This window comes from Rhineura floridana, chromosome 1 (assembly GCF_030035675.1).
Source record: "Rhineura floridana isolate rRhiFlo1 chromosome 1, rRhiFlo1.hap2, whole genome shotgun sequence".
Taxonomy (NCBI): Eukaryota; Metazoa; Chordata; class Lepidosauria; order Squamata; family Rhineuridae; genus Rhineura; species Rhineura floridana.
Window position 1 is genome coordinate 203,881,178 of NC_084480.1, and position 22,953 is coordinate 203,904,130.

General features: G+C 43.5%; 1 protein-coding gene and 1 long non-coding RNA gene across 4 annotated transcripts in view; both read left to right on the forward strand.

Moving 5' to 3' along the window:
- Positions 1 to 12,550, forward strand: part of LOC133366815 (uncharacterized) — a 43,119-nt gene extending 30,569 nt beyond the window's left edge. For all 3 annotated transcript variants that reach the window (XR_009758483.1, XR_009758484.1, XR_009758485.1), the window contains exon 6: positions 12,336 to 12,550. This is a non-coding gene — a long non-coding RNA (uncharacterized LOC133366815). The remainder of the gene's footprint in view (positions 1 to 12,335) is intronic.
- Positions 12,551 to 12,926: 376 nt separating this feature from the next.
- Positions 12,927 to 22,953, forward strand: part of PHLPP1 (PH domain and leucine rich repeat protein phosphatase 1) — a 189,724-nt gene continuing 179,697 nt past the window's right edge. The window contains exon 1 of the mRNA XM_061590314.1: positions 12,927 to 14,970. Within this exon, the coding sequence (XP_061446298.1) occupies positions 13,401 to 14,970 (1,570 nt within the window). The 5' untranslated portion in view covers positions 12,927 to 13,400. The remainder of the gene's footprint in view (positions 14,971 to 22,953) is intronic.

Here is a 22,953-nt window from a genome sequence, read left to right on the forward strand (position 1 = left end):
TTCGCAATCCTCTGCCTGGAATGTCCTGCCCCTGCTTTTTAATGTGATTGGTCCAAATTTGTTTACAGACTTGATCCTTCACTGCAGAGAGAGGTTTGAGAAATAAGATTCTCTCTCCTTTCCTGCCTACCCAATTCCAGTGAGTAACAATTGACAGAGAGAAAACACACATGGTTTGGTCTACCTTCACAGGCAGTACCTTGGGAATGACAGCAATTGAAGCCACACTTCCCACTATGTGATTTCTCTTTTACCATTACTGGGCAAGAAACAAACTGTCATGCAACCAATAAGGTGCATAATCAGTGGGTTTAAGGGGGTTGAGCTGAGCGCATGGAACCACTGTTGTTGTTTCTGTGGATGTAAGGGAGTAAGGTCAGAGAAAAATGAAATGTAAAACCAGAGACTTGGCAACCCGTGTGTTTGTGGAAACTAGCCTACTGTACAAAGGTAAAATGTACATCCGTATCTTCACCCACTTTTGCCTTGGGCCTGCTCACCACTGGATGGTGGCCCTTGGGTTGAAAAAGAGTTCCCATCAAATTTCAGGAGGGCCCAGGGTGCATGCTAGGGGAGGAGAGTGTGGAAGGTCCCATTGTGCAAGTGGAGATCCTGATACTGATGGGACACACTAGTTGGATCTTGCCCTGTAACTTTTATTTTCCACCAAATGTTTGTTTTGAGTTGAATGGCTACACAGTTTCCTGCTACTTTTTCAAGCTGTGACTTAGTGGTAGAACACATGCAAAAGGTTCCAGGTTCAATAACTGGCATCTCCAGGTAGGGCTGGAAGAAATCCCTATCTGAAACCCTGGAGTGTTGCTGCCCGACAGCGTAGACCAGCATTTCCCAACCTTTAGGTCCCCAGATGTTGTTGGACTACAACTCCCATCAGCCCCAGCCAGCTGGCCAATGGTTAGGAATGATGGGAAATGTAGTCCAGCAATATCCGGGGACCCAAAGGTTGGGAAAGGGTGGTATAGAGAATACTGAGCTTGATGGACCAAGGGTCTGACTCAGCATAAGGCAGCTCCTAACATTTTCCCTCTCGGTTTTGTGTTAAATATTGTCGAGCTGTGTTTTGTGCCCTTTTAAAAGAGACAAGTGAATATTAATAATGGTCAGGCAAATGTTTCAATTTTTCAGGCTTCATGTGCATCTGTCACACAGTTCTATTTCTTGATGAACAATCCTTGGATCTAATGGACTTGAAAAACATACAATGTAGTTCAGAGTTGCCCAGTTCAGACACCATTTTTATCATAGTGCAGATACAATTACTTCAGCATCATCTCCCCATCCATAGTGGAATTCCCATGGGCCAACTAAGCATCTCATGTGCAAGAGACCTGCAGCAAAGTGCAGCTGGTACAAGTTAAGGAGCATGGTTGTGCAGTCAATCTGCCCTGGGCCTGAGGATTTGTGCCAGTGAACACACAGCCACAGATGCTTTATATTTAGCTGCATCCTGATCATCTAGGCAATGGTGCACCCAGACAATGTTTTATATTTAGTTGCATCTCAAATGCATTTTCAAAATTACACTGTGGGATAGAATCCAGGCTGATGCATTTACTTACAAAATTTGCTTATGGAGTATAGTTGTCAAACTCAGTTGTGCTAAAGAATTAGTATACCTGCTTGCTAAAAAATAATATTTTTAAAAAATGAGAATCAAATTATGAGAACTCAGATTAAGAGAATGTAACTAGTGTGATTACAGTATAACTGAGTGTATAGCAGTTTTTAGCTAAAGAGATTCTAACATACAAACAAATTCAATTTTTTTAAATTTACCCTGAAAGCAAAGATACATTCAAATTTGGATTATATTATCCATTTATTATATTAATTGTTATATTATTATATTATCCATTGTTTACTGGAGATGCCTCCATATCAACAACATCCGAGGGACATGACAAGCCTAAGAGAGCCAGAATTAAAGTTTTAAAAATGTTTTTAATGCTGTTTTGTCTTAATGTATTTTAAGATTGTTTTTATGATGTTTTAAAGTGTTTTTAGTACCTTGTTTGCTGCCCTGGGCTCCTGCTGGGAGGAAGGGTGGGATACTAATTAATTAATTAATTAAATAATAATAATATCAATCCCAAGGCCGTTTGCAACCTTAAAAGACAATCCAATAGACAAAATTTAACATCAGTAAAAACACATTATAATAAATACAGATTAAAATGCAATAATAAATTCAGTAATCAATAATGATTTTCAAGATGGCTGAATAAATGTTTCTCAGGAAGCACCAAAAACTCTTGATTCTAGGGGGAGATAATTCCATAAACTGGATGCCATGACAGAGAAGGCCCTCTGCCTGGCTTGCCACCAGATGTATTTCTGCAAGCTGTGGCACAACCAAGAGGCTCTCACCCTAAGGTCTAGGTAGCCAGGCTGGTCTATATAGGTAGAGGCATTCCCTCAGGTAACCAGGTCCCAAGATGTCTGGGGCTTTATTAGTAAAAAACAGAACCTTAATCTTGGTGTGGCAGCAGATTCCCAACCAGTGCTGCTCTTTCAGGAGTTACATGATCATGGTAGGCTGCTCCCTTTAGCAGCCTAACCGACATTTTGCATAAGCTGCACCTTCCTGATCAACCTTAAAGGCAGCTCCACATGCAGCACATTACAATAGTCTAGTCTTAACACAGTGTTTTTCATATGTATGTGCTTAAAAGATCTCACTGAAAAGCTATCCCATGAGCTCCAAGACATAAGGGCAAAGCTAGATACCACATTCAACATGGGGCTGCAATACCTACTTCCCAAAACATTTAGGTAAAAGTAGCCATATTGTGGTTCACCAGCCTTCCTCAACCTTGGGTTCCCAGACGTTGTTGGACTACAACTGACTCCCAGTCAGTATTTGCCAACGTCTGGGAAAATGGGACTTATTGTTCAACAATATCTGGGGACCCAAGGCTGGGGAAGCTGCTCTCAAAATCATTGGTCATCGGTGGTGTGGGAACAAAGAGGGGTAAGAGAACTTGTTTTAGGGTTATGACTTTTGAAGGGAACCCCATGCTGACTGTCACAACTGGTGGACTCTAATGCTAGTATTGGCCTTTAGTATCTTTGGATGCTTCCCTATATTGCTTTGTGAATCTTTCATAAACACTTCTTACAATCTTTATTTTACCCTGCTACAATGTGTTACCTTAACGTTTGCTGAAGCATGTGTTGTTTTCCACTCAGAAAATTGCTGAACAAGTGCCTGCATGCATAAAAAGAGTTTTCTGGCACCTTAAGGACTAACAGATTTATTGGGGCATTAGGCTTCAAGGGCCAGAGCTCACGTCATCAGAGACACGAAGTGATCACCTAAGTGGATACACACACACACACACACCCTGAGAGAAGAAGAAAAGTAATTTTACAAAGTGAGCCCCAAAAGTCAAACAGTGTAAGAGATAGCAATAGGTGCGCCATAGTACTTATGCAGAACACAGAACAGTTCAGAATCCAATTGAATATCTCTTCAATGTCATTGTAAAGGTGGAAAGGCAGACATCTTCCAGAAGGGTAGCCCCCTAAGTCTGTTGTAGCAAAACTGGCACCTGAAAGGGTAACACATTTATTGTGGTATAAGGTTTGGTGGTCCAGAGCCCAAGATAAATCCACAAAGTGGTCATGGGTGGTTACTCTTTAACTGGGTAGATATATGCACTGTGATTGACAGCTGCTTGACAGTTCAAACTAAAGCCTAGGACAGATTCTACTGCCCCACTGACATGGAACCACCATTCACCACCAGGTATATGCTACTTATTTCACTGTCTGGTTTTAGAACCTGTTTTTATTTTGTTTTTGATAGTATTGTAAACCATTTTGGATATGTATTTTATGTAAAAAAGCAGTATCTTAAATAACATAAAGAAAATAATTATATAGTACAGAAGAAATAAAACTGAATAATAAAAACTGACACAGAATTCAATCAAAAGAGTGCAAGATCCAATCAGTGTGGGTGTGACCATTTCCACTAGTGGTGATGAATCAGCAAGGCAAGATCAATAGTGCCAATAAACACCTAGAGAGGGACAATTACTTACTGTAGTGAGCTAGCCATCTCAATTTCTTGCTAGGAATTATTAGGGGAGGGACTGAAAGTAAATAAACCAAGTACTGTAATGGCTTTATATAAATATATGGTGAGGCCATATTAGGAATATCATGTACAGTTTTGATCACCGCATCTCAAAAAGGGTATGGTAGAGCTAGAAAACGTGCAGAAAAGGGCAGTCAAATGATCAGGGGTCTGAAACACCTGGATGCAATCCATCTGCATGATAAGTCCAGTTAGATCACTTGACTGAACTATCTGCATCACATAGCAGCCATGTGCCTCCTCTAGTTATAGTCATTTATACAGAATCCTGCTTTCACACACATAATCCCCCTAGCTCAGCCTTTCTCAACTAGTGGGCCACCAGATGTTGTTGGACCACAACTCCCATCAGCTTCAGCCAGCATTGCCAATGGTCAGGAAAGATGGGAATTGTGGTCCAACAACATCTGGTGGCCCACTAGTTGGGAAAGGGTGCCCTAGCTGGACTGAATCTCATATGTGATAGGCTGTTAGAACTGAATTCAAACTAAGAAACACCATAAATGGAAGATGTCCTGCTTGCCTTGTCCAAGGTGTTACTGTGTTGGCAATTAAGACTACCCTAGTACAGTTGCAGCAGTCAATCAATCAATAAAACAATAGAGCTGGAAGTGGTTTTTATATTTTATATTGTTTAAATTGTTTTTATGTTGTTTTAAATTTTAAAATGGTGTTTTAAATTGTATATTTGTTTTAATGTTTCTGGTTGCTGTAAACCGCCCAGAGAGCTTTGGCTATGGGGCGGTATACAAGTGTAATAAATAAATAAATTTGGGAACTGAGAGAAACAGAAAGAAGGACCTGAACGCGGAAAGTGTCCCTCAACGTACTGAGCTGCCCCTCTTGGTGGGATCTGAAGCACTGTAGTGGATTTGCTTTGGTAGACATGGTATCCTGTCTGCCTTCATCTATGATCTATCTATATTTGTAAATAAACCCAGTATCACAGAAAGTCCTGAAGTCTCTAGTGCTCTCACCTTCTAAAGGAGACCAAACCTGAGTTAAATACCTCTGCCCCTGGAATTTTTCACCATTCATGGAAGTGGGGAGCACATAACTAGAATATGTTACCTGAGCAGATTTTTTAAAGTGCTTTCTAAACACACTAGTCATTTTTTCTACTTCATGTTTAGAATGATTTCCAGAGGGGAGGCTATGTTAGTTTGCATTGCAGCAAACCACAACAAAGAGTCTTGTGACACTCTGAAAACTAGCAAACGGTATAAACTAGAGCCCACTTCATGAAACACATGAGGTATTATCCTCAGTTGCAGGTGTGTGTGTGTATATATATATATATATATATATATAGTGTGTGTGTAAGCAGTAAGAGGGAAATGTGATGCAAAAAGTATGGTCAGTGATAATTCCATTGCAGTTTGAATGTATGCAAAATAAGCCCACTCACCCTTCACAAGAGCAGTGAATAGGTGTGATAACACAATCAATTTAAGCTTTGTGTTATCACCTTTCATTGTGCTTAGAACTGCATCCTTATCCTGTGTGTGTGTGTGTGTATGCGCAACTGGGGACACTTTATGCACTGCATGAAGGAAAAGGGTATGCCATAAAAAATCTTAGTCTTTATGGTGCCATAAGATTCTTTGATGTTAAGGATATACAAGGATAATTACTAGGGCTGACTGTGATTAATTTTTTTCATACACCAATCAGTTGCCTCTTAATCCATTTATCATTAAATCTAAATACATTTGTGTGTCATTGAAACACTGTTTCAAATATCTTTGGGGGGTAATTTTTGATTACCATGTGATAATTTGTTAGAAGGAAAGTTTTTGTTTTTGTTTTAAAAAACACATCTGCATCCCAATTGCACACTTGAACCAAAATATAAACAAGTGTGCTCTGAATTCTTGGACCCATTGATTAAAACTGTCTCCCCCAGATTAATCAACTAAAGCTCCAGATGAGTAAACTGTTGATGGATAAAGCTGACAGTCCTAATAACTAAAGTGTAAACTTGGAGGGATGATGGTGGTCTTTCTCTTCTTGGCAGCAAACTTTGAGATTCCCATGATGTCAGTGTTGCTACTACTCACACAAGGAAGTGACTTCAGTGCTGCAGCCAACCTTTGCATTAAGTGTTATAGTCAGCCTTGCTTTGCTGGCTGAAAACACATTTTAAAAGCTTGATGGAGAAAAGTTCTTTTCTGTCTCCTGTAATGATGATGTCTCTTGCTTGTTGCCAATATTTTTCACTTTAGGACATAATGTAGCATTTCTGAACAAACATTTGGCAAAATGTTTTACCGCAGCCTTACAAAATGATAATTGATAGGAGGAAATGCACACAGGTCCAGGAAGAAGCTGCAGTTATTAATCAATCAGTGAACAGTGAAATCCTCATGCTTTCTCTAGAGGAAGATCTGAAAAGACTCTATGATTCTTTGCTGCTATTTTGAGAGGCGTTTTTGGCTAATTAATCAGTGGTATCTTGGTCAAGGGAAAAAGCATAAGGTTGGGTTACACCAGGGACAGGGAATCTATGGCCCTCCAGATGTTGTTGGACTGATGAGCCCCAGTCACAGTGGGGAATGACCATGGATGATGGGAGCTGGTGTCCAACACCATCTTCAGGGTTACAAGTTTCCTATCCCTGGGTTACACTGTAACATGCTGTAAGTCTAAACTCAGAATTCATTTTTTACATTTGCCTAGAAGTTTGTATTATGATATCTTTGTTTTTTTATTGTTTTTTATTTAGAAGTTTTGAAAAACATATATTCATCAACAATCTAAACAATACTACTTTACCTCATTCCCCTCCCACATAAATCTTCCCTCTTCCCATCTATGCAACATTTTCCATTGAAATACACAGTTATAGAGTCTAAGGAGAACGTTAACTTAGCCATAGTCTTTTAAAAGGAGTTGGTACTTGATTATGATATCTTTGTACTCCTGGCACCACATCCACCACAATATTGTTCAATATTAAGTATTCAAACTCTGGTCATTACTCTCTCTTGCTACGCTTATAACAACATCTCCCCTCAACATTCAGAATGGAACTCACAGTCTGATCATACCTGCATCTTCATGATGATGCAGTGGTTCTTAAATTATGAGGCAGACTCTCCTTGGAGGATGGGGGTACCTGGAGAGTATGTGTGTGAAAATCCAGGGAGGGATAGGATCCTGAGGCAGGTGGTACCATTGTCTCCCACTGGCCAAGTCTTGGGTAGATTGACTACCCCCTGGCAGTGCACAGGTCTGGTTCTGTCATACCTCAAGGGAAGGAACTGGTGTCTGAATGGTGCAACAAGTGTTGGCCCTAGCTGAGAGGGAGTACCACATGAATGCTGTGTTAGGCAAGAAGATGTCATGGGCCAGTTCTGAAAGGGTCATCACTGATTCACACTGCATGTAGGGGAATTGACTGGCTGCACCCTTACTGCCCTATTATCCCAATATGATTTAGGGAATTCAGATGGAGATACTGCTTGTTCTTATGTTTCCCTGTATGTTGCTTTCAGAGGTGGTCTGAGAGATCCTCCTCTGTTCCTCACTTAATAGCAGTGTAGGATTCTTATCCTGGAAGGAGAGATGCTTGTGTGTTTGCAGAACAGCTAGGCAGATCCTTATCTCCCCTAAGTCTCACAGGCCAAATTTGGCAGGTGACGGGGCTACCCACCTGTCAATTATGTGACATCACAGTGATGTCACACTTTGAAGTCCCAACAATTGTTGATACTTCAAAGAGCCCTGTGCGGTACTTTTAAACACTGCTGATTATCTGATTGTTGGCACTTCAAAGCACTGAGAAGGGAGCGACTTTAAGACTCCTGGTTGTGCCAATATTGGCAGCTGCATCTCCTATCTGCCCCTTACCTGAGGACACATATGCGTCATCTAGGCATGGTTTGGGGAAAATGGCCTTTCTGGCCCAATTAGGACCCATGCTGAGTCCAATGAGGCCCATGGGTGAGAAGCTTCAATGCAGTCCACTGTAAAAAGGTGAGTTACATCCATTGCTCTGTCCACTTTTGCTTCTGGCCCCGCTCACCACTAGCATGTGGCCCTTGTGCTGAAAAAGATTTCCTACTGCTACTTCATATTACGTAAACAGTGTATGGGGAAAAGGGTAGGGTGGCTGTGGAGGAACTCAACCCCTTTTGCACTTCTGGCCAGAGGCAGAAGACAAGAACCTTCCTGAAATGTGAAGCAGGAGTACCAGATGTGGGTCATGCATTTCACAGCAGAAAACACATTCGATTATTTCTTTGTGCTTTGTACTTGGGAGTACAACAAGTAACAGTAGAAACAGCCCTAAAGCAATGTCAAATTCTCCCATGAATGCATAATAAGGTGCATGAAACAAAAGGTGTAGCTGTGTGGTGCCTGAGGAAGAGCAGCAAATTTCTCCCTTAAGGCAAGTTGTATAGTACCCAAGGGCAGTCAAGTTGTTTTGGCACAGGCACTGTGGGAGTAAAAATGCAGCAACAATAAATGGAAGAGGTAACCATTTGCTGCTCTTTTATGATATCTAAAACCAGCTGCCTGCCTCTGCCTCACAGTAGGGTCAGTCCTGAGGGATATTTGTGGTGGTGCTGATACAGAAAATAGAGATGTCATATATTTATGCAAATCACCATAAAGCGGGTCATAACTTTTAGGCTGATGTGACATATGGCTTACTCATATATGTGATCTAAACCACCAGACCCCCCCTCCAAAAAATCTGTATACTTTTCCTATTAGTAATGCCATAGTTCATGCAATTTCCCTTCATCAGCTCGTCTTGGAAAGATTGCACTGATATAATCATTAGTAAAAGACAAACCCCCTCGTACAGGAAAAAGGGAATGATTATTCATGAGACCAATCAGTTGGCATAACATAGTGGCGAAGGCTGAAATCCTGTACCTGTTTACCTGGGAATAAGCTCCATTTAACTTTATGGGACTTAACTTCTAAGTACACATGTATAGGATTGTGCTCTAAGAATATGAGCCAGAAAGCCCTTGAATCAAATCTCAGTTTATATACAAATTCACAAGGTGCTTTTAAAGAAGCCACCATTCTCTCAGTCAGCCTCCGCCCACAGTCTGGGATATTGGGGATAGTAATAATGTCCAGACTTACGGGGCTGTTGTGTAAGGATTATTGAGATCACTCTAGAGCTTGTCACCCATTCCTGATGTCAAACATTAGCATCAGTATGTCTGCCTATATGACACTGTTGTAATGTTATCATTATTTGTTTAAAGAGCACCAAAAATGTACAATTTCACAAAAATATAGCAAGCAAGTCTCCCTGCCCCAAAGAGCTTACAACATTCCAATAACATTGAAAGGGTGTGGGGGATAGGAAAGCACAGGATGGCGGACATGAATATGAGAATTATGGGTAATAACCCACTTAAGTATGAAAAGATATATAACGATTGTTTCTATGTTTAGACAACATTTTTATAGTTTTAGCTATGATAAATAGGTTATTGGGGATAAGCAGAAGAAAACATTGTGGGTGGGGATTTTTAAAGAAGAAAGATGAGAATGTTGGCATAATGTCATTTTTTTGTTTGATTTTTGAAGATGTTAGTAACTGTATACTTTTACTTGCTGATCTCCAGATGGCTGGTCTATTATGCTGAAGATATCAGTGGTCTTATTTGCAAACTTGAGAATTCTGTATTTGGAAAGGCACTTAAAAACTCTGTAAAGCATGCATACATGGCACATCAACACACAAATACACAAAGAATCACCTGCAGTTTGAAGCTTAATGGAACCTGCAACAACATGTTGCAGTGTGAAGTGCTGCTGTTCACAGTTCCAACCATTTCATTCCATTGCTCTTCACCTGCCCTCTGGTTTCTATTTCCTGCCCCCTATAACAATAACTCAGCATGTTGAATTCTCACAGGGCTGTTTCAGGGTTCCTTGAAACAGGGTTCAGCAGCATTATGCTTTGCTGAGCTTTTCAAAAGGATTTTTTAAAAAGGGAAGAACAAGAGCAGGAGATATGGGCCCTGATATAAAAGACTGGGGGCTTTTGCCCCTTGATGGTTAGGTACCTGAATCAGGCCACAGTCTTCATGGAACTCAGTGGGGCTTACTTTTAGGTAAACGTTTATATAGGATTGTGCTGTATAGCAGCTTGAAATGCCAGTCCCATGTGCTACCTTTTCCCACCATGTAATGCTGGGACAGGGGACTGGGGCCAGAAAAGTATACTGAGTGCATAATAGACACATTCTAGAAACCCTATAAATCACCTTGAAATTGCAAAACGCTGAAGTCTAATATGTTTACATTAAAGCTAATTTATTAAAGAGTTTGAATAGAATAAAATAAAGTTTGAATGATATTAAATGGAGTGCTTGTCAACCATCCCAGTACTTATGCACTCGTTGATGCGACTACTGAAGAGCAGGAGCAAGTTTACTTTGTACTGAACCATTAGGTAGAATACTGCCTGCAAATTTTCCCTTATGACTGCAGTCCTAAATGCATATACTAGGCTAGTAAGTAAACAGTGGAACTTACTTCTGCGTAAACCTGTAGGATTGCAGTGTCAATCTCAGTAAGTAAAAAGGCTGTCAGCCTATGCATGTTTACTCAGAAATAAGTCCCATAGTAGTTCATCGGGCTTACTTCTAGGGAAGTATGCATAGGACTGAAACCTTAACCCCTCCTCCACCCCCAATAAATGAAAATTAGGGCAGTATCTCTGAAGGAGCCAGGTCATGTACCTAGGTTCCTGAGCCCAATGCCGCTGACCTAGAGTATCAGGCTGTACAGTGCAAATAATTAACCTTTAATTTAAATATCTGGGCAATGTGAGAATGGGAACTTATGCCCTTGCAGATGCTATTGGACTCTCAGCTCCCCAGCCAGCCTATAGTCAGGGATGATGGGAGTTGTAGTCCAGCAACATATGGAGGGTCACAGGGTCCCCGTCTCTGAGTCATGGAAGATGCCTGGCGGAAAAAACAACAACACTGCTAGGGATGATTCACAGCCTAATCCACAGTATGGTTCTAAAACCTCTTTTACCAGCACAGCTCTGTCCATGGTCTGAGCTGTTCCTGAACCCACAACCAACCTCTCCTCTTGTGCACATCAATTTGTTTACTAGCTCACTATGCCCTATGTTTTCCGAGACAGAAACAGATAGTGTCTGCAGCAGCTTACCCCTGCTTTGAGGCCCAGCTCTGCTCTCTAATTGTGCAGTCTTGCGCCAGCTCCTGATTCCAAAAGAAAGTGTGGAGGAATCAGTGTATAATACAGAATTTCAGTGAACTCCATAGGAGAGAGATGTTACAAACAAATCCTGATGCTAACAGTTCTGGTGACCTTGGACTGCGTCACCACTGCTACATGCAATAGAACTGAAACACAAACAGCCTACTGAAATTCATGTATCAACTCTGAGCGTTCATTTGGGTAATGCCAGCTGGGCAGGCTCAGCGTCAACTCCCTGCACTTTGAGAATGGCCTTGGGCAAGGTGATTTCTGGCAGTTTAAGCAAGTCCATGAGAGCCAGTGTGGTGTAGTGGTTAAGGTGTTGGACTATGACCTGGGAGACCAGGGTTCGAATCCCCACATAGCCATGAAGCTCACTGGGTGACCTTGGGACAGTCACTGCCTCTCAGCCTCATGAAAACCCTATTCATAGGGTTGCCATAAGTCGGAATCGACTTGAAGGCAGTACACACACACACACACATACAAGCAAGTCCATGTCATTGCTGTGTTAATGAAATAAGAATGTACAGGGCTGGCCTAAGACATTTTGCTGCTTGAGGAGAGCAGCAAACTGCAACACACCCCACCCCACCCTCCCCGTCAAAGTACTTTAGGCTGGCCACTTTATTTTGGCTCTTTAGACAAAATCCCCCCAAGTGTCTCTCCCTAGGAATAAAAATGCAATTAAGAAACCAAATAACTAACAATTTGCTGCCCTTTCATGGCACCCCAAACCACTCTGCTTAATGATAGGGCTGGTGTTTGTAAACCAGCGATTCCCATACTTCTAGTGACTGAAATACATTATTCTTTTTAAATTTAGAATCAAAGGCAGCTTCAGTTCTCTCTGAAAAGGATTTATTTTTACCACTGATGAATAGGAATATTTCCTGTGTAGAAGAAAGCAAAATCAGAGCAGTTAATGATACAGAGATGCAATGGGCAGACTCCTTCATGATTGTGGGCTCATGGGAATTTTTTACTCTATTTCTTACAGCATATTAATGTGCCCTAGCACAGTTTGGGAACTGCTGTTGAAAATCCTTTCTGATCCTTGGAAAAAATATTAGTAAGCTGATAGGTCTGAATCCCTGTAATTGCCGCAAATGGATTACACTTCTGATCCACTGAATTTACACTCTCCCAAGTTTGATTCATCTGTACTGGAATTAATGTTGGTGTAACAAGGAAACTACTGAACTAAATAAAAACTGAAACAAAATTCCCTTGACTTGTGTAAGTGGATTGATTGTTGCACCCCTGAAGTATCACAAATATCAGAGCTTGCTTACATTAGACTAGTTGACGTCCTCTCTGCAAAGTTAAATCGGATGTTGGAATCCGTAAAAAAATATGCAATGACATGTAAAGGTTAAGGGCGGGCAGGTACGCAGAAGGGTCAAGGGCAACTGTAACAGCAGAAGTAGGCGGGTGCAATAGCAAGGGCGGGAGAGACTGAAGCGGCGAAGGGGAAGAAGGGAGCGGGAGCTTTTTCTCCCGCCCTCTAGAAAAGGCGCGGCGGCTTATGGGATATGTAGTCTGCACTGGCCGCATCTTGCGGAAGCTAAGCTGTGGCTGAGAACCACGTTTCCCGGCAACCCTTTTGCACAGCGACTTCTTACACTCCTTCTCGGGGCGCAAATTCTCACGTTTTGTTTATCACTAGAGTCCCGCCCTTCTTTACCTCACGAGGGATGGCGTCACCCCTCATAAATATTGAGAAGGCGCCCGAATAGCGTTGCTAATATAAGAAGAGAAGGGGGGCGTGGGGAAAGAAAATGACACTGCTCCATCGGGGCCTGCTTTAATTAATATTCATAAGGAGCCTCCGAACTAGAGGCCGGACCGGGTGGGAGGGAAAGAGAAGGAGGCGGTGGCTGCCTGCTGTTGCTGCTCCTCTCTCTCTTCCAGTCCCTAATGGCGCTGGCGACAACGGCAGCAGCTGTGCGGCGGCGAGGCTGAGCCGAATGGAACGCGGAGACACCGACGGAATGTTCGCAATTGCTACATAATCCCGCTCCCCCTCCCCTCTTTGGAACGTGGCGTGTCGGTGCGTTCTACAATGGAACCTGCGCAGCAACCACAGCGTGGAAGCAGCGAAGCGCCGGCCCCGATGATCGGCAAGGGGGAGCGGCCGGGAAACTCGGGCCAGACAGTCCTCAGCAGCGAAGGTGGACCCAGCCCACTGGAAGGTGGCAAAGGAACAGCCGCCGTCGCCGCAGCAGCAACGGGTGTCGCCGGAGGCCAGCAGCGGCGAAGGAAACGAGGGGCCGCGGCTGCTGCTGGAGCCGGCTGCGGTGCTCCACTCGCACTGGCGGCCAACGGGACTCAGGCGGCGGCTGCTGCTGTTCCCAGCAGCGGCGCCAACTCCCTACTGTTGCGGAGAGGGAGGCTGAAGAGGAATCTTTCGGCCGCCGCGTCTTCCTTCTCCACCACTACTGCTTCATCCGCTGCCGCCGCCGCCTCTCTGGGTACCCGCAGCCTAGATCGGAAGGCGCTGCTTTTGCTGCCCAAGCCACCTCGGCAGCTCCAGCCCCTCCAACCGCCAGAGCGAGACTGGGTGCGACGGGACCTCCAGCGGGGATGCGTCCATGTCTACTACCACCACCACCACCACCATCACCAGCAGCGAGGGAGCGGTGGCTGTTACCTGCGCGCTGTTGTTTGCACCCTAGAGACCACCGCAGCCGAAGTGGCCTCTCGGCTGCTGCAGCTCAGGCACCGGGGAGGGAGTAGCAGCGCCGTCCGGGTCTTGGGGAAGTCGGCGGCAGCAACAGCAGAGACTCGCATCCCACATGAAGAAGAGGAGGAGGAGGAAGACGAAGAAGAAATGGAGGATGATTTTGCAGCAGACCCGGGGGGAGGAAAAGAAGCGCTGCCCGACCCCATAGAGGCTTCGGCCTCTCCCGCGGGGAGAAGGCCGCGGGGTCGTCGGGGAACCCCCAATGGCTTGGGCTGCGGGGAGAGGGTTCCCCGGCCCGGGCGCTTGTCTCTAAGTGGCGGGGAGACTGGCCGGGCAGGTGGACGGTCCAGCCTTTCGCCCGCCGACTGTAGTCCCGGGCGGGCCTTTCCACCGCCGCCTCCTACACAGCTCTACCTTTCGGGTCCGCCGCTCTCCTGCCCGTCCCTCCTGGGTGGTTCTGACACCGAGAGCTTCAGTCCCAGCGCCGAGAGCACCTCTGACCGGCTGGATCCCTACAGCGCGGGCGGCGGCTCCTCGTCTTCTTCGGAGGAATTGGAGATGGATCCCGTCCCGCCACCTGCGGCGGCGGCGGCGGAGGAAGACGAAGGGGCAGGATTGGGGCCTGGCAGGAGCCACCGTTGTCGGCTAGGCAACTTGCCATCGGTGCACGCTGAGAACCCCCGGGTGGGGAGAGCTGCAGGGGACTCCCGCGGTGCGGGGAAGGCAGTGGGAGGAGACCCCACTCTTGCCGGGGAAGCCGTCTCTTCGCAGCACCCTCCGGCCTTATACGTACAGCTGTACGGGGAGACCGCCCGCAGGCTGGAATCGCACGAGAAGCCCTTGCAGATTCAAAACGACTACCTCTCCCAGCTCGGCTTCCGGGACCTGTGGCGGGTGCAGGAGGAGGGCATGGACTCGGAGACCGGCTGCCTCATCCGCTTCTATGCAGGTAAGTGAGGAATGGTTGGGAGCTGTGTTTTGTGTCCACAGGAGAGTGTGAATACACAACCTGTTACCGATCTGTCTGTTCAAGCGGTTTGTCAAACAGAGGGATTGCTACTTCCCTCTAATGCACAGGAATGTAAGTAAAGAAGGAAAGAAATGCATAAAGCTGGACTTCTTACTCTGGCCCCTATCCCTGTGTGAACATTTACTGCAGTGTAAGTAACTTGCCTATGGGCTGATGGAGTGATCCCAATGGAGCAAGCATTTTAAAAATTAGTGTGTGAACCAGATAACAGAAGCTTCAGTAGGGGGGAGGTTTGGGGAGAGGGGTGTGATCACATCTTGTAACACACAGTAGTGGCAAATGCCAATGGATTCTCCTTTGCCCACTTTGGCTTTGTCATGTTTTGGATGTTTTCTAACAGAGAGGTTGGAAACTTTTGGATTCAGACACCCTTTGCAGTCATTTTTCCATTCTGTTTTATAATTGGGTAAGGAACATGGAGCTGTAAGAGCTGTAAAAGGGGTGTTTGGAGAAGATCTTTTGGGAAATACAGCCCAGTCCACCTTGAAACTTGTTTGCTATTTATGTGTTCTTGCTTCACATACTTCACACTAACATGGAAAGGTTGTTCTCTGGGTTTTAAACCACATGTATGTGGGAAATGAAGTCCATTGAAATTGGAGGGCTTGCTTCCATGTAGACATGCTTAGGATCAGGATGCCATTGTTTGAAAGTATTCCGCCCCCTCCCAAGTGGGTGATCTCTTGTTGATCTTAAAAAGACCACTCACAGAGGCTTCACTGTGGTATTTAGCTGATACCTATTTGTTGGGTTACCTGTGATGGGACTAAGAAGCAATCTTTCAAGATGTAGTTATGTGTCTTCTCCCCTAGGAAAAATAAAAAGCAGAGGTATATGGTATATGGAAAGAGGGGGTATCCAGAGCAAGAATGCATGTAAGCGAAATAACATGTAGTGCACATGTTGTCTGAAACCTCTGAGTCCTACTGCATTGCATGGTTCTCTACCTTTTTGTAAGTGGGTGGGCTTATAAATCTAAGGCCAAGATCCAGAGTCTGTTCAACTAGTGGGCTCAGTGATATTTCTGGCCTTGTGTTTCTTGAATGACAAACCGCTGTGCTGAGTGGCAAAAAACTGTGATCAATGACCCCACTCCCAACTTCACTAGGTGAGTGCAAGGCCTCAGGCTGACTTGTAGTAGTTTCTTGCCTTCAGGCTGCAGTTCTTTCCATAGTTACGTGAACATGTTCTTCTGAAGTCAGTGGGACTTGTCTACAGTTAGTGAAGTTCAAGGATACGTCCTTAACAAAGCATAGAGGCAGGCTTTTCTCTGTGTGTGGTTGGACTTGGTCAGTGGTTCCTGTCTGGTAGACAATGCTTACGTTAGCATCATGTGTATAGATTTCCTTAACTGTTTGAACATATGCACACAGGAAGGTGAGTCAGGCTCTAAATGAGCTTTTGGATGAGAGAAGTGCTGTGCTGTACCATAATGGATCTTTTTGTTAAGGATCCGTGGATCTGGGATTAAACTGGATGCACAGTGTTTCCTCTTGGGTGAAGATTGCTTACCTTGTAATGCTTGTTCAATACAAGATGTGAAAAGGCAAAATCTAGACTACCTGAGTAAGCTGAGTGGTGTTTAAACAAATACTTTTACATTTCATTTTTAAATATGCTTTGGTTTCTTTGACTATCAGGCTGGCCCATGCAAACGTGATATCCAAGAAGCTGAATGCAACCCATCAGCCATTGGTTGTCTGTATTGTGACCTGTCAGATTCCTTTTGCAGTACTGGGCAGCCAGCCAGATGAGACCCTGGGTGGACTGTATGCAACTTGAATGAATGTTTACCGGTTGCACGAGCCTGCTTTTAAGGAGATGTTGTGGTGTCTATATCTAGCTTGAGGAGAGTTGTAGAAAAGCAAGAGGTAAAGACAGCCTTAGTTCCAAGTTTCTATTGTGTGTGAATGGCACTGATAGGATCTGCTTCCTTGAAGTCTGTATATTGGGAACCTAAATGGCTTTTTCTTTTATGGTGTATCATTTTACATACTTGTATTGGCTGTTCTGTAAATTACAGGACTTTTGCATGCAGCCTTCCTCAACGTTCCAGATTTTTTGGACTCCAGTTTCTGTCAATCCCTGCTACTGTGACCAAAGATCAGGGATAGTGGGAGTTGTCCTGCAACATCTGGAGGGCATGAGGTTGGTGAAGGCCGATTCAATATACTAGACAATGAGAGCCAGTTAGAGCTGAACGAAGACTGGAGAGACCCAGGTTCAAATGGCTGTGAAGCTCACCGGGTGATCTTGGGCCAGTCTTTTCAGACTAAGGCTGCAATCCAATTCATGACTACTCATAAGTAAGCTCAGTTGGGTTCAATGTGACTTACTCCAAGGTAAGTGTGTATTGGATTGCAGCCTAAGGCACGTATTGGATTGGGTAGTGGCATTTTGTTTGGGTACAGGTAGCTTGGATCATCAGGCCTCATAACAGTAATGAAGTTTATAATAATTATAATTTATAATAATAAATGTTTCTCTCAAGGCAGCATACATGGTTCTTCTCCCAATCTCCCTTCAATTTTATCTTTGCAGCAACAGTGTGAAGGCAGTCCGTTTCCGTTTTTCAACTATCTTGATGTAGTAGAAAACCTTGTAATGTAGAGGGAGCCTTGGCTGCAGGTAGGGGTAGCTGGTGCAAATAAGTTGAGGGCTCCTGTACCTTTTAATAGTAGTAGAAAAGGTTGGATTTCAGTATCTGTATCAGCCAAAATGGGAGTTTCCTAATTATTTTTATTATTTAAGCCCTGTTCTCATTTGAATCTATCCCTTTTAGTATGTGGAAGTGATGCTCTTAGTGTAAATTTCACTGGCCCATTTAAAGGTTGCTTGAAATATCTGCTCCCAGGGACTTGTGTGTACAGTTCTATTTAATCCTTTGCTTGGTCTGTCAAGACATTGCTGCATACTGCTGTTTTCTTTTTGATAGTTGCAAGCATGATTTTTAAGCTGTGGCTAGAGGTGATTCATTAAATTTAAGTGAGAATCCACAGAGGTTTTTGGGAGATGGGAAGGAAAGAGTGTACTCTAGGGCAGGCATAACATGGGTTTAAAAATGTTTGCCTTAAGCCTTAAGAGTGCAGTTAACTATCTATTTCAAATCAACTGACATCATTGATATATGTGCCTGATGAATGGCCTCCCAACAGCAATGGAAGATGAGGGTTAGCTGTTTTGAGATGGCTTTCATGTGGATTTCCCCCCTCTTAAATTTGCTGATGGTAAAAAATGAAATGGACTGCCTTCAAGTCAATCCCGACTGATGGCGACCCTATGAATAAGGTTTTCATGGTAAGCGGTATTCAGAGTGGGTTTACCATTGCCTTCCTCTGAGGCTGAGAGGCAATGACTGGCCCAAGGTCACCCAGTGAGCTTCATGGCTGTGTGGGGATTCAAACCCTGGTCTCCCAGGGCGTAGTCCAACACTCTTAGAGGATTAGAAGCAATTCTAAGAAGAAACCCAAAAACACACACCTCAGCCCTGTGCATATTTTCCTGAGAGTAAGGGTGCATTCCAACTTACTTTTCTGCCGGGCTGTGGTGAGTTGAATGCTGCAGATGCACAGCTGCACTGGCAGGCTCTTGGTAGCAGCCCTCCACTACAGCTGAGCCATGGCGCCGCCAGGAACCTGCTGGTGCCACCAGGGATCCCCCTGGATGGCTAGCCTGGTGGAAGGAGGGCTGGCGGAAGCCCTGAAACAGGATGTTCTGGGGGTGTGATGGGGGAGGAGCTGTGGAGGAGCTTACATGAGATCCTCCTCTTATTCAGAGCCCTCCCTGGATCCCGATCCCTCCCCCCGCAAACTCTGCTGTCCAAAAGGCCGATGCAGTAAAATAATTTTAATTATTCTCTGTTTTGGTCTGTTTGTCAGAGCCAGCACTTCCTGGCTGGGTCATGCACCCGGCTCCCAATGGAGCCAGCATTCAGCTTGGCTGGTGATTCCCTCCACCGGCTTTCCTGCATTTGGATTGCTCTGCCTGCCTTTTTGACACAGTGGGAGTTCCTTCTGAGTAAACATGCATAAGAATTCATTGCTAGAGAGAATATGAGAACATGCTTACTTTGCTTCATTGGAGTAGTCTATGAATGAGTAGATGTTAGGGGCAATTATCCACAGTGCCTGGAGAACATACAAAATTCTGTTGAGATAGGACATTCTCCAAAGCCTGTTGTGAATACATATGTTGACTGGGAAATGTACATAATTCCCTCTTCATGGATGAATTATGTGTACATGCTCCATGAGGTGTGCTGAATGTGCACAAAAGTTGGTTGTTATGCACATTAACTACTCAACTTGCATTATCTGTAATGCATATGTTCAGTTACTGAAAATATCTATTTTTAAAATGTGCACTTACAAAAATTAGTTATAATGGTGATGTTTACTTCCTGTTTTGTTCTTGAATCTTAATCCTGTTTTTTATGCAAAGAATGAGTTGGTTTTTAATGCTTAGAATAAACAGTTTATCTTTTGGGGGTAGAGAGGGCAATGTGTGAGTTAACCTGTAGGTTTGTGCAAGCTCTGTAAACATCTTTGTAGCAGAAGAGGTTTCATCAAAGCTTAACCATTGTGAAATCTGTTTATAACCAGCAACTGTATAATGCATGTCATACCTTATATTTTAGATTTTGTTGAACTTTTAAAGTGTGAGAACTTGAAGTGCTGCTTAGTTATAATTCTCATTTTCACAAAATGGGCAGTCTCTCTCTCTCTCTCTCTCTCTCCCCCCCCCCACTCCCCGCTTTTGAAATTGTTATTTCCAGGAAGGCTTGACTTAATTACGAAACCTTCATTGGGTTTATGTGTCATGGAAAGGCTGCTGATATGGCATAGTCAGGCAATATCCTATTTTAGCCATACTCTAGCACTAAGCCAGATTGAGGAATGTAAATAAAGGTGCATGTTTTAATCATTTCTCTTTTATGTGGTGGCCTGTTCTGCCTCTTTATTTGCATGAGCATTAAACTAATAGATTTGGCAATAAAAGCAGCAGTGGTGGAAGGAACAGGGAAGTCTAGATGAACCTAAAGCACACAGGGAAGTATTAAAATATGTGTCTGATACTCTTGATTGGCGGAGGAATGTTGTCAAATAGACTGAGAGCCCTTTCCCCTGGGGATAAATAGCTTCATGCTGCACAAGTGACTTCACAAACTGTCCTTATGTGCTTGTGCATCACACAGTCTACCTACTGTGCTTTTGGTAGTTAGTAGGCAAGATTTCTATATGCTGGTGCTGCTTCTCTCTCTCTCTCTCCCCCCCCTCTCTCCCCCCCCCGCATTATTGTTATGCTGATGTGGTAGGCAGCTTTTCAACATGGCATCATCATCAACTTCAATGCTGAGTGCACAGTTACTAGTAGTATCCTGTGCTTTAACACCATGGAAGCCTCTGTCACAATAAATGTCAAATCTGCTTAATGTAGTATGAACACACTCAGCTGCAATATCAAACTTCTAGTCTTGATGCGTTTATTCTCTATTTGACACTCACCACCTTTGTTGAGTCAGAAGGAATTCTGCTCTTTTCTTCTTTCTGTGCAGGCATCTGACTTTTAACATGCGACTGCCCAGCATAAGGAAATTCTTCGTTTGGGTTCGAAAGCTGTGGTCATAAAGTTGGCAGAGTTACCTAGTAGGCAAGAAATCTCATTCAAATGCTCTGATGCATTGCTTATTGATGAAACCAGTGAGGCCATTTCCAATGAGTTAAGAACAACAACAGCACCGAATCCAGTTTGTCATATTTCATTAGATAGTTGAAATTTGGGGAGGGAGCGGATAAGACATTACTTAAGAACAATCTGCTTCCAGGTCAGATACAGGATGGAAACAGGAGATCTGAACACTAATAAGGTAGCATTTAATAGGCATTGTAGAAGCACTTGCTCATAAATACTTGGTGTGTCTGGTGATTTTTTTAAACAGGACTTTGAGGAAAAACTATGTTTGAAATACTGCAGCTTAAAGTCAGGATCATTCAGACCATGGTATTTCCGATCTCTATGTATGGATGTGAAAGTTGGACAGTGAAAAAAGTGGATAAGAGAAAAATCAACTCATTTGAAATGTGGTGTTGGAGGAGGGCTTTGCGGATACCATGGACTGCGAAAAAGACAAATAATTGGGTGTTAGAACAAATTAAACCAGAACTGTCACTAGAAGCTAAAATGATGAAACTGAGGTTATCATACTTTGGACGCATCATGAGAAGACACGATTCATTAGAAAAGACAATAATGCTGGGAAAAACAGAAGGGAGTAGAAAAAGAGGAAGGCCAAACAAGAGATGGATTGATTCCATAAAGGAAGCCACAGACCTGACCTTACAAGATCTGAACAGGGTGGTTCATGACAGATGCTCTTGGAGGTTGCTGATTCATAGGGTTGCCATAAGTCGCAGTCGACTTGGAGGAACATAGCAACAACAACCTTTCAACCAGCCGTGTGATTGGATTAGTTTATTGGTGGATAACAGTGCTTGATAAGAATTCATACTGTAGTTTACTTACAAGCCTGGTATTGTAGCTGGGGGAGAGATTATGTTAGGCTTTGGAGAATTATTGTAGAAACCATAAGAGTGTCTTATAGTTATCTTCTCTTCTTTAACTCAAATGATAAACTCTTCTGTTCCTGTGTAAAAATAATCTTGTGGTGCACTCTTAACTTTCCCCCAACTGGCTTAAATCATTGTAAAATTTAAATGGAGATGAATGTGATTACGATGAGTCAGTTTTAAATGCAAGTTTTGCTGTAACTGCTTGTTAAAGATTTTGGAAGAAGATAGACATTTGCCAAAGAACATTTGATCTGAAAAGAGGATTGAGCTGTCAATGTTACCACTTCAGGGGCTTTTTGGTGTCTTTTTTTGACGTTAAAATACACTTGACGCTAACAGTCCATGTTGTATAAATCACCTGGTACCCGGTATTGGCCCTGGAACCTAAATGGCTCTTCTGTGAGACTGAACATAGCTTTTATCTGATTGCTTCATGCCATGAACATTTTTCTGAAAAGGAGTTTTCCTGAACATTATTTGTGCTTAATGGTATCAGCCTTGGTTTTTCTGCTTCTTGACTTAGAAAGGCAGATGAGACTCCAGAAGAGAATCTTTACTTTTAAGCTAGAGTAGCTTTTGAGATGCTTCACCAGCCTTGTGCAATGTGGTGCCTTCCAGATGTTTTGGACTACGACTCCCATCAGTCCCAGCCAGCTCATCTTGGTGCATTTACTTCAAAGCAAGTTCCATTGGGACTTACTTCCTAGGAAGTGTGCTTAGGGATTGCAGCCATAAATGAATACAATATCTTACACACACATAGTAAATAGATTGAGTTCTGTTTTCTTCAACCCATTTTGTCCTGCTTCACTTTGCTTGGGCTGTTAATCATTTCTCTTAAGAGCTGAAAGGCTGCCTTGCTGATAATTCTTTTGCCTTTCATCATCAGACACTATTACTTGAAATTTTGTAACAACTCCCCTCTTGGTGATGGTGGTATTGATATACCTTGGAGGGCTCTGTGCAATTAAAATATCCATCTGTTCCACTTAGAACATTAGACACTTCATACAATCTGTCAGTGGTGTACAGCCACATGAAAGCCCTCGGAACACTGTAAAAGAGAATTCAAAGCTCTGATCCAAACACTTCTCATCAGCTTTGTGTGTGCTTTTTGTTTACTGAATAGTGTTATCTTATTGGCTTAAAAAGGCTGAGTGGAAAAACTTCCTTGAATTTCATGCTCTTCTCTTCCAATATCCCCTCCTCCTGCATTAGAGCAGGAAATGTGGATAGAGTTTAGCCTTGCAGTGGTGTCACAAAGCCACAGTTACCTGAAAATGCTCTATTTTTAAGTTGTTGTTTTTTTTAAAAAAACTTGACCTGCAGAATC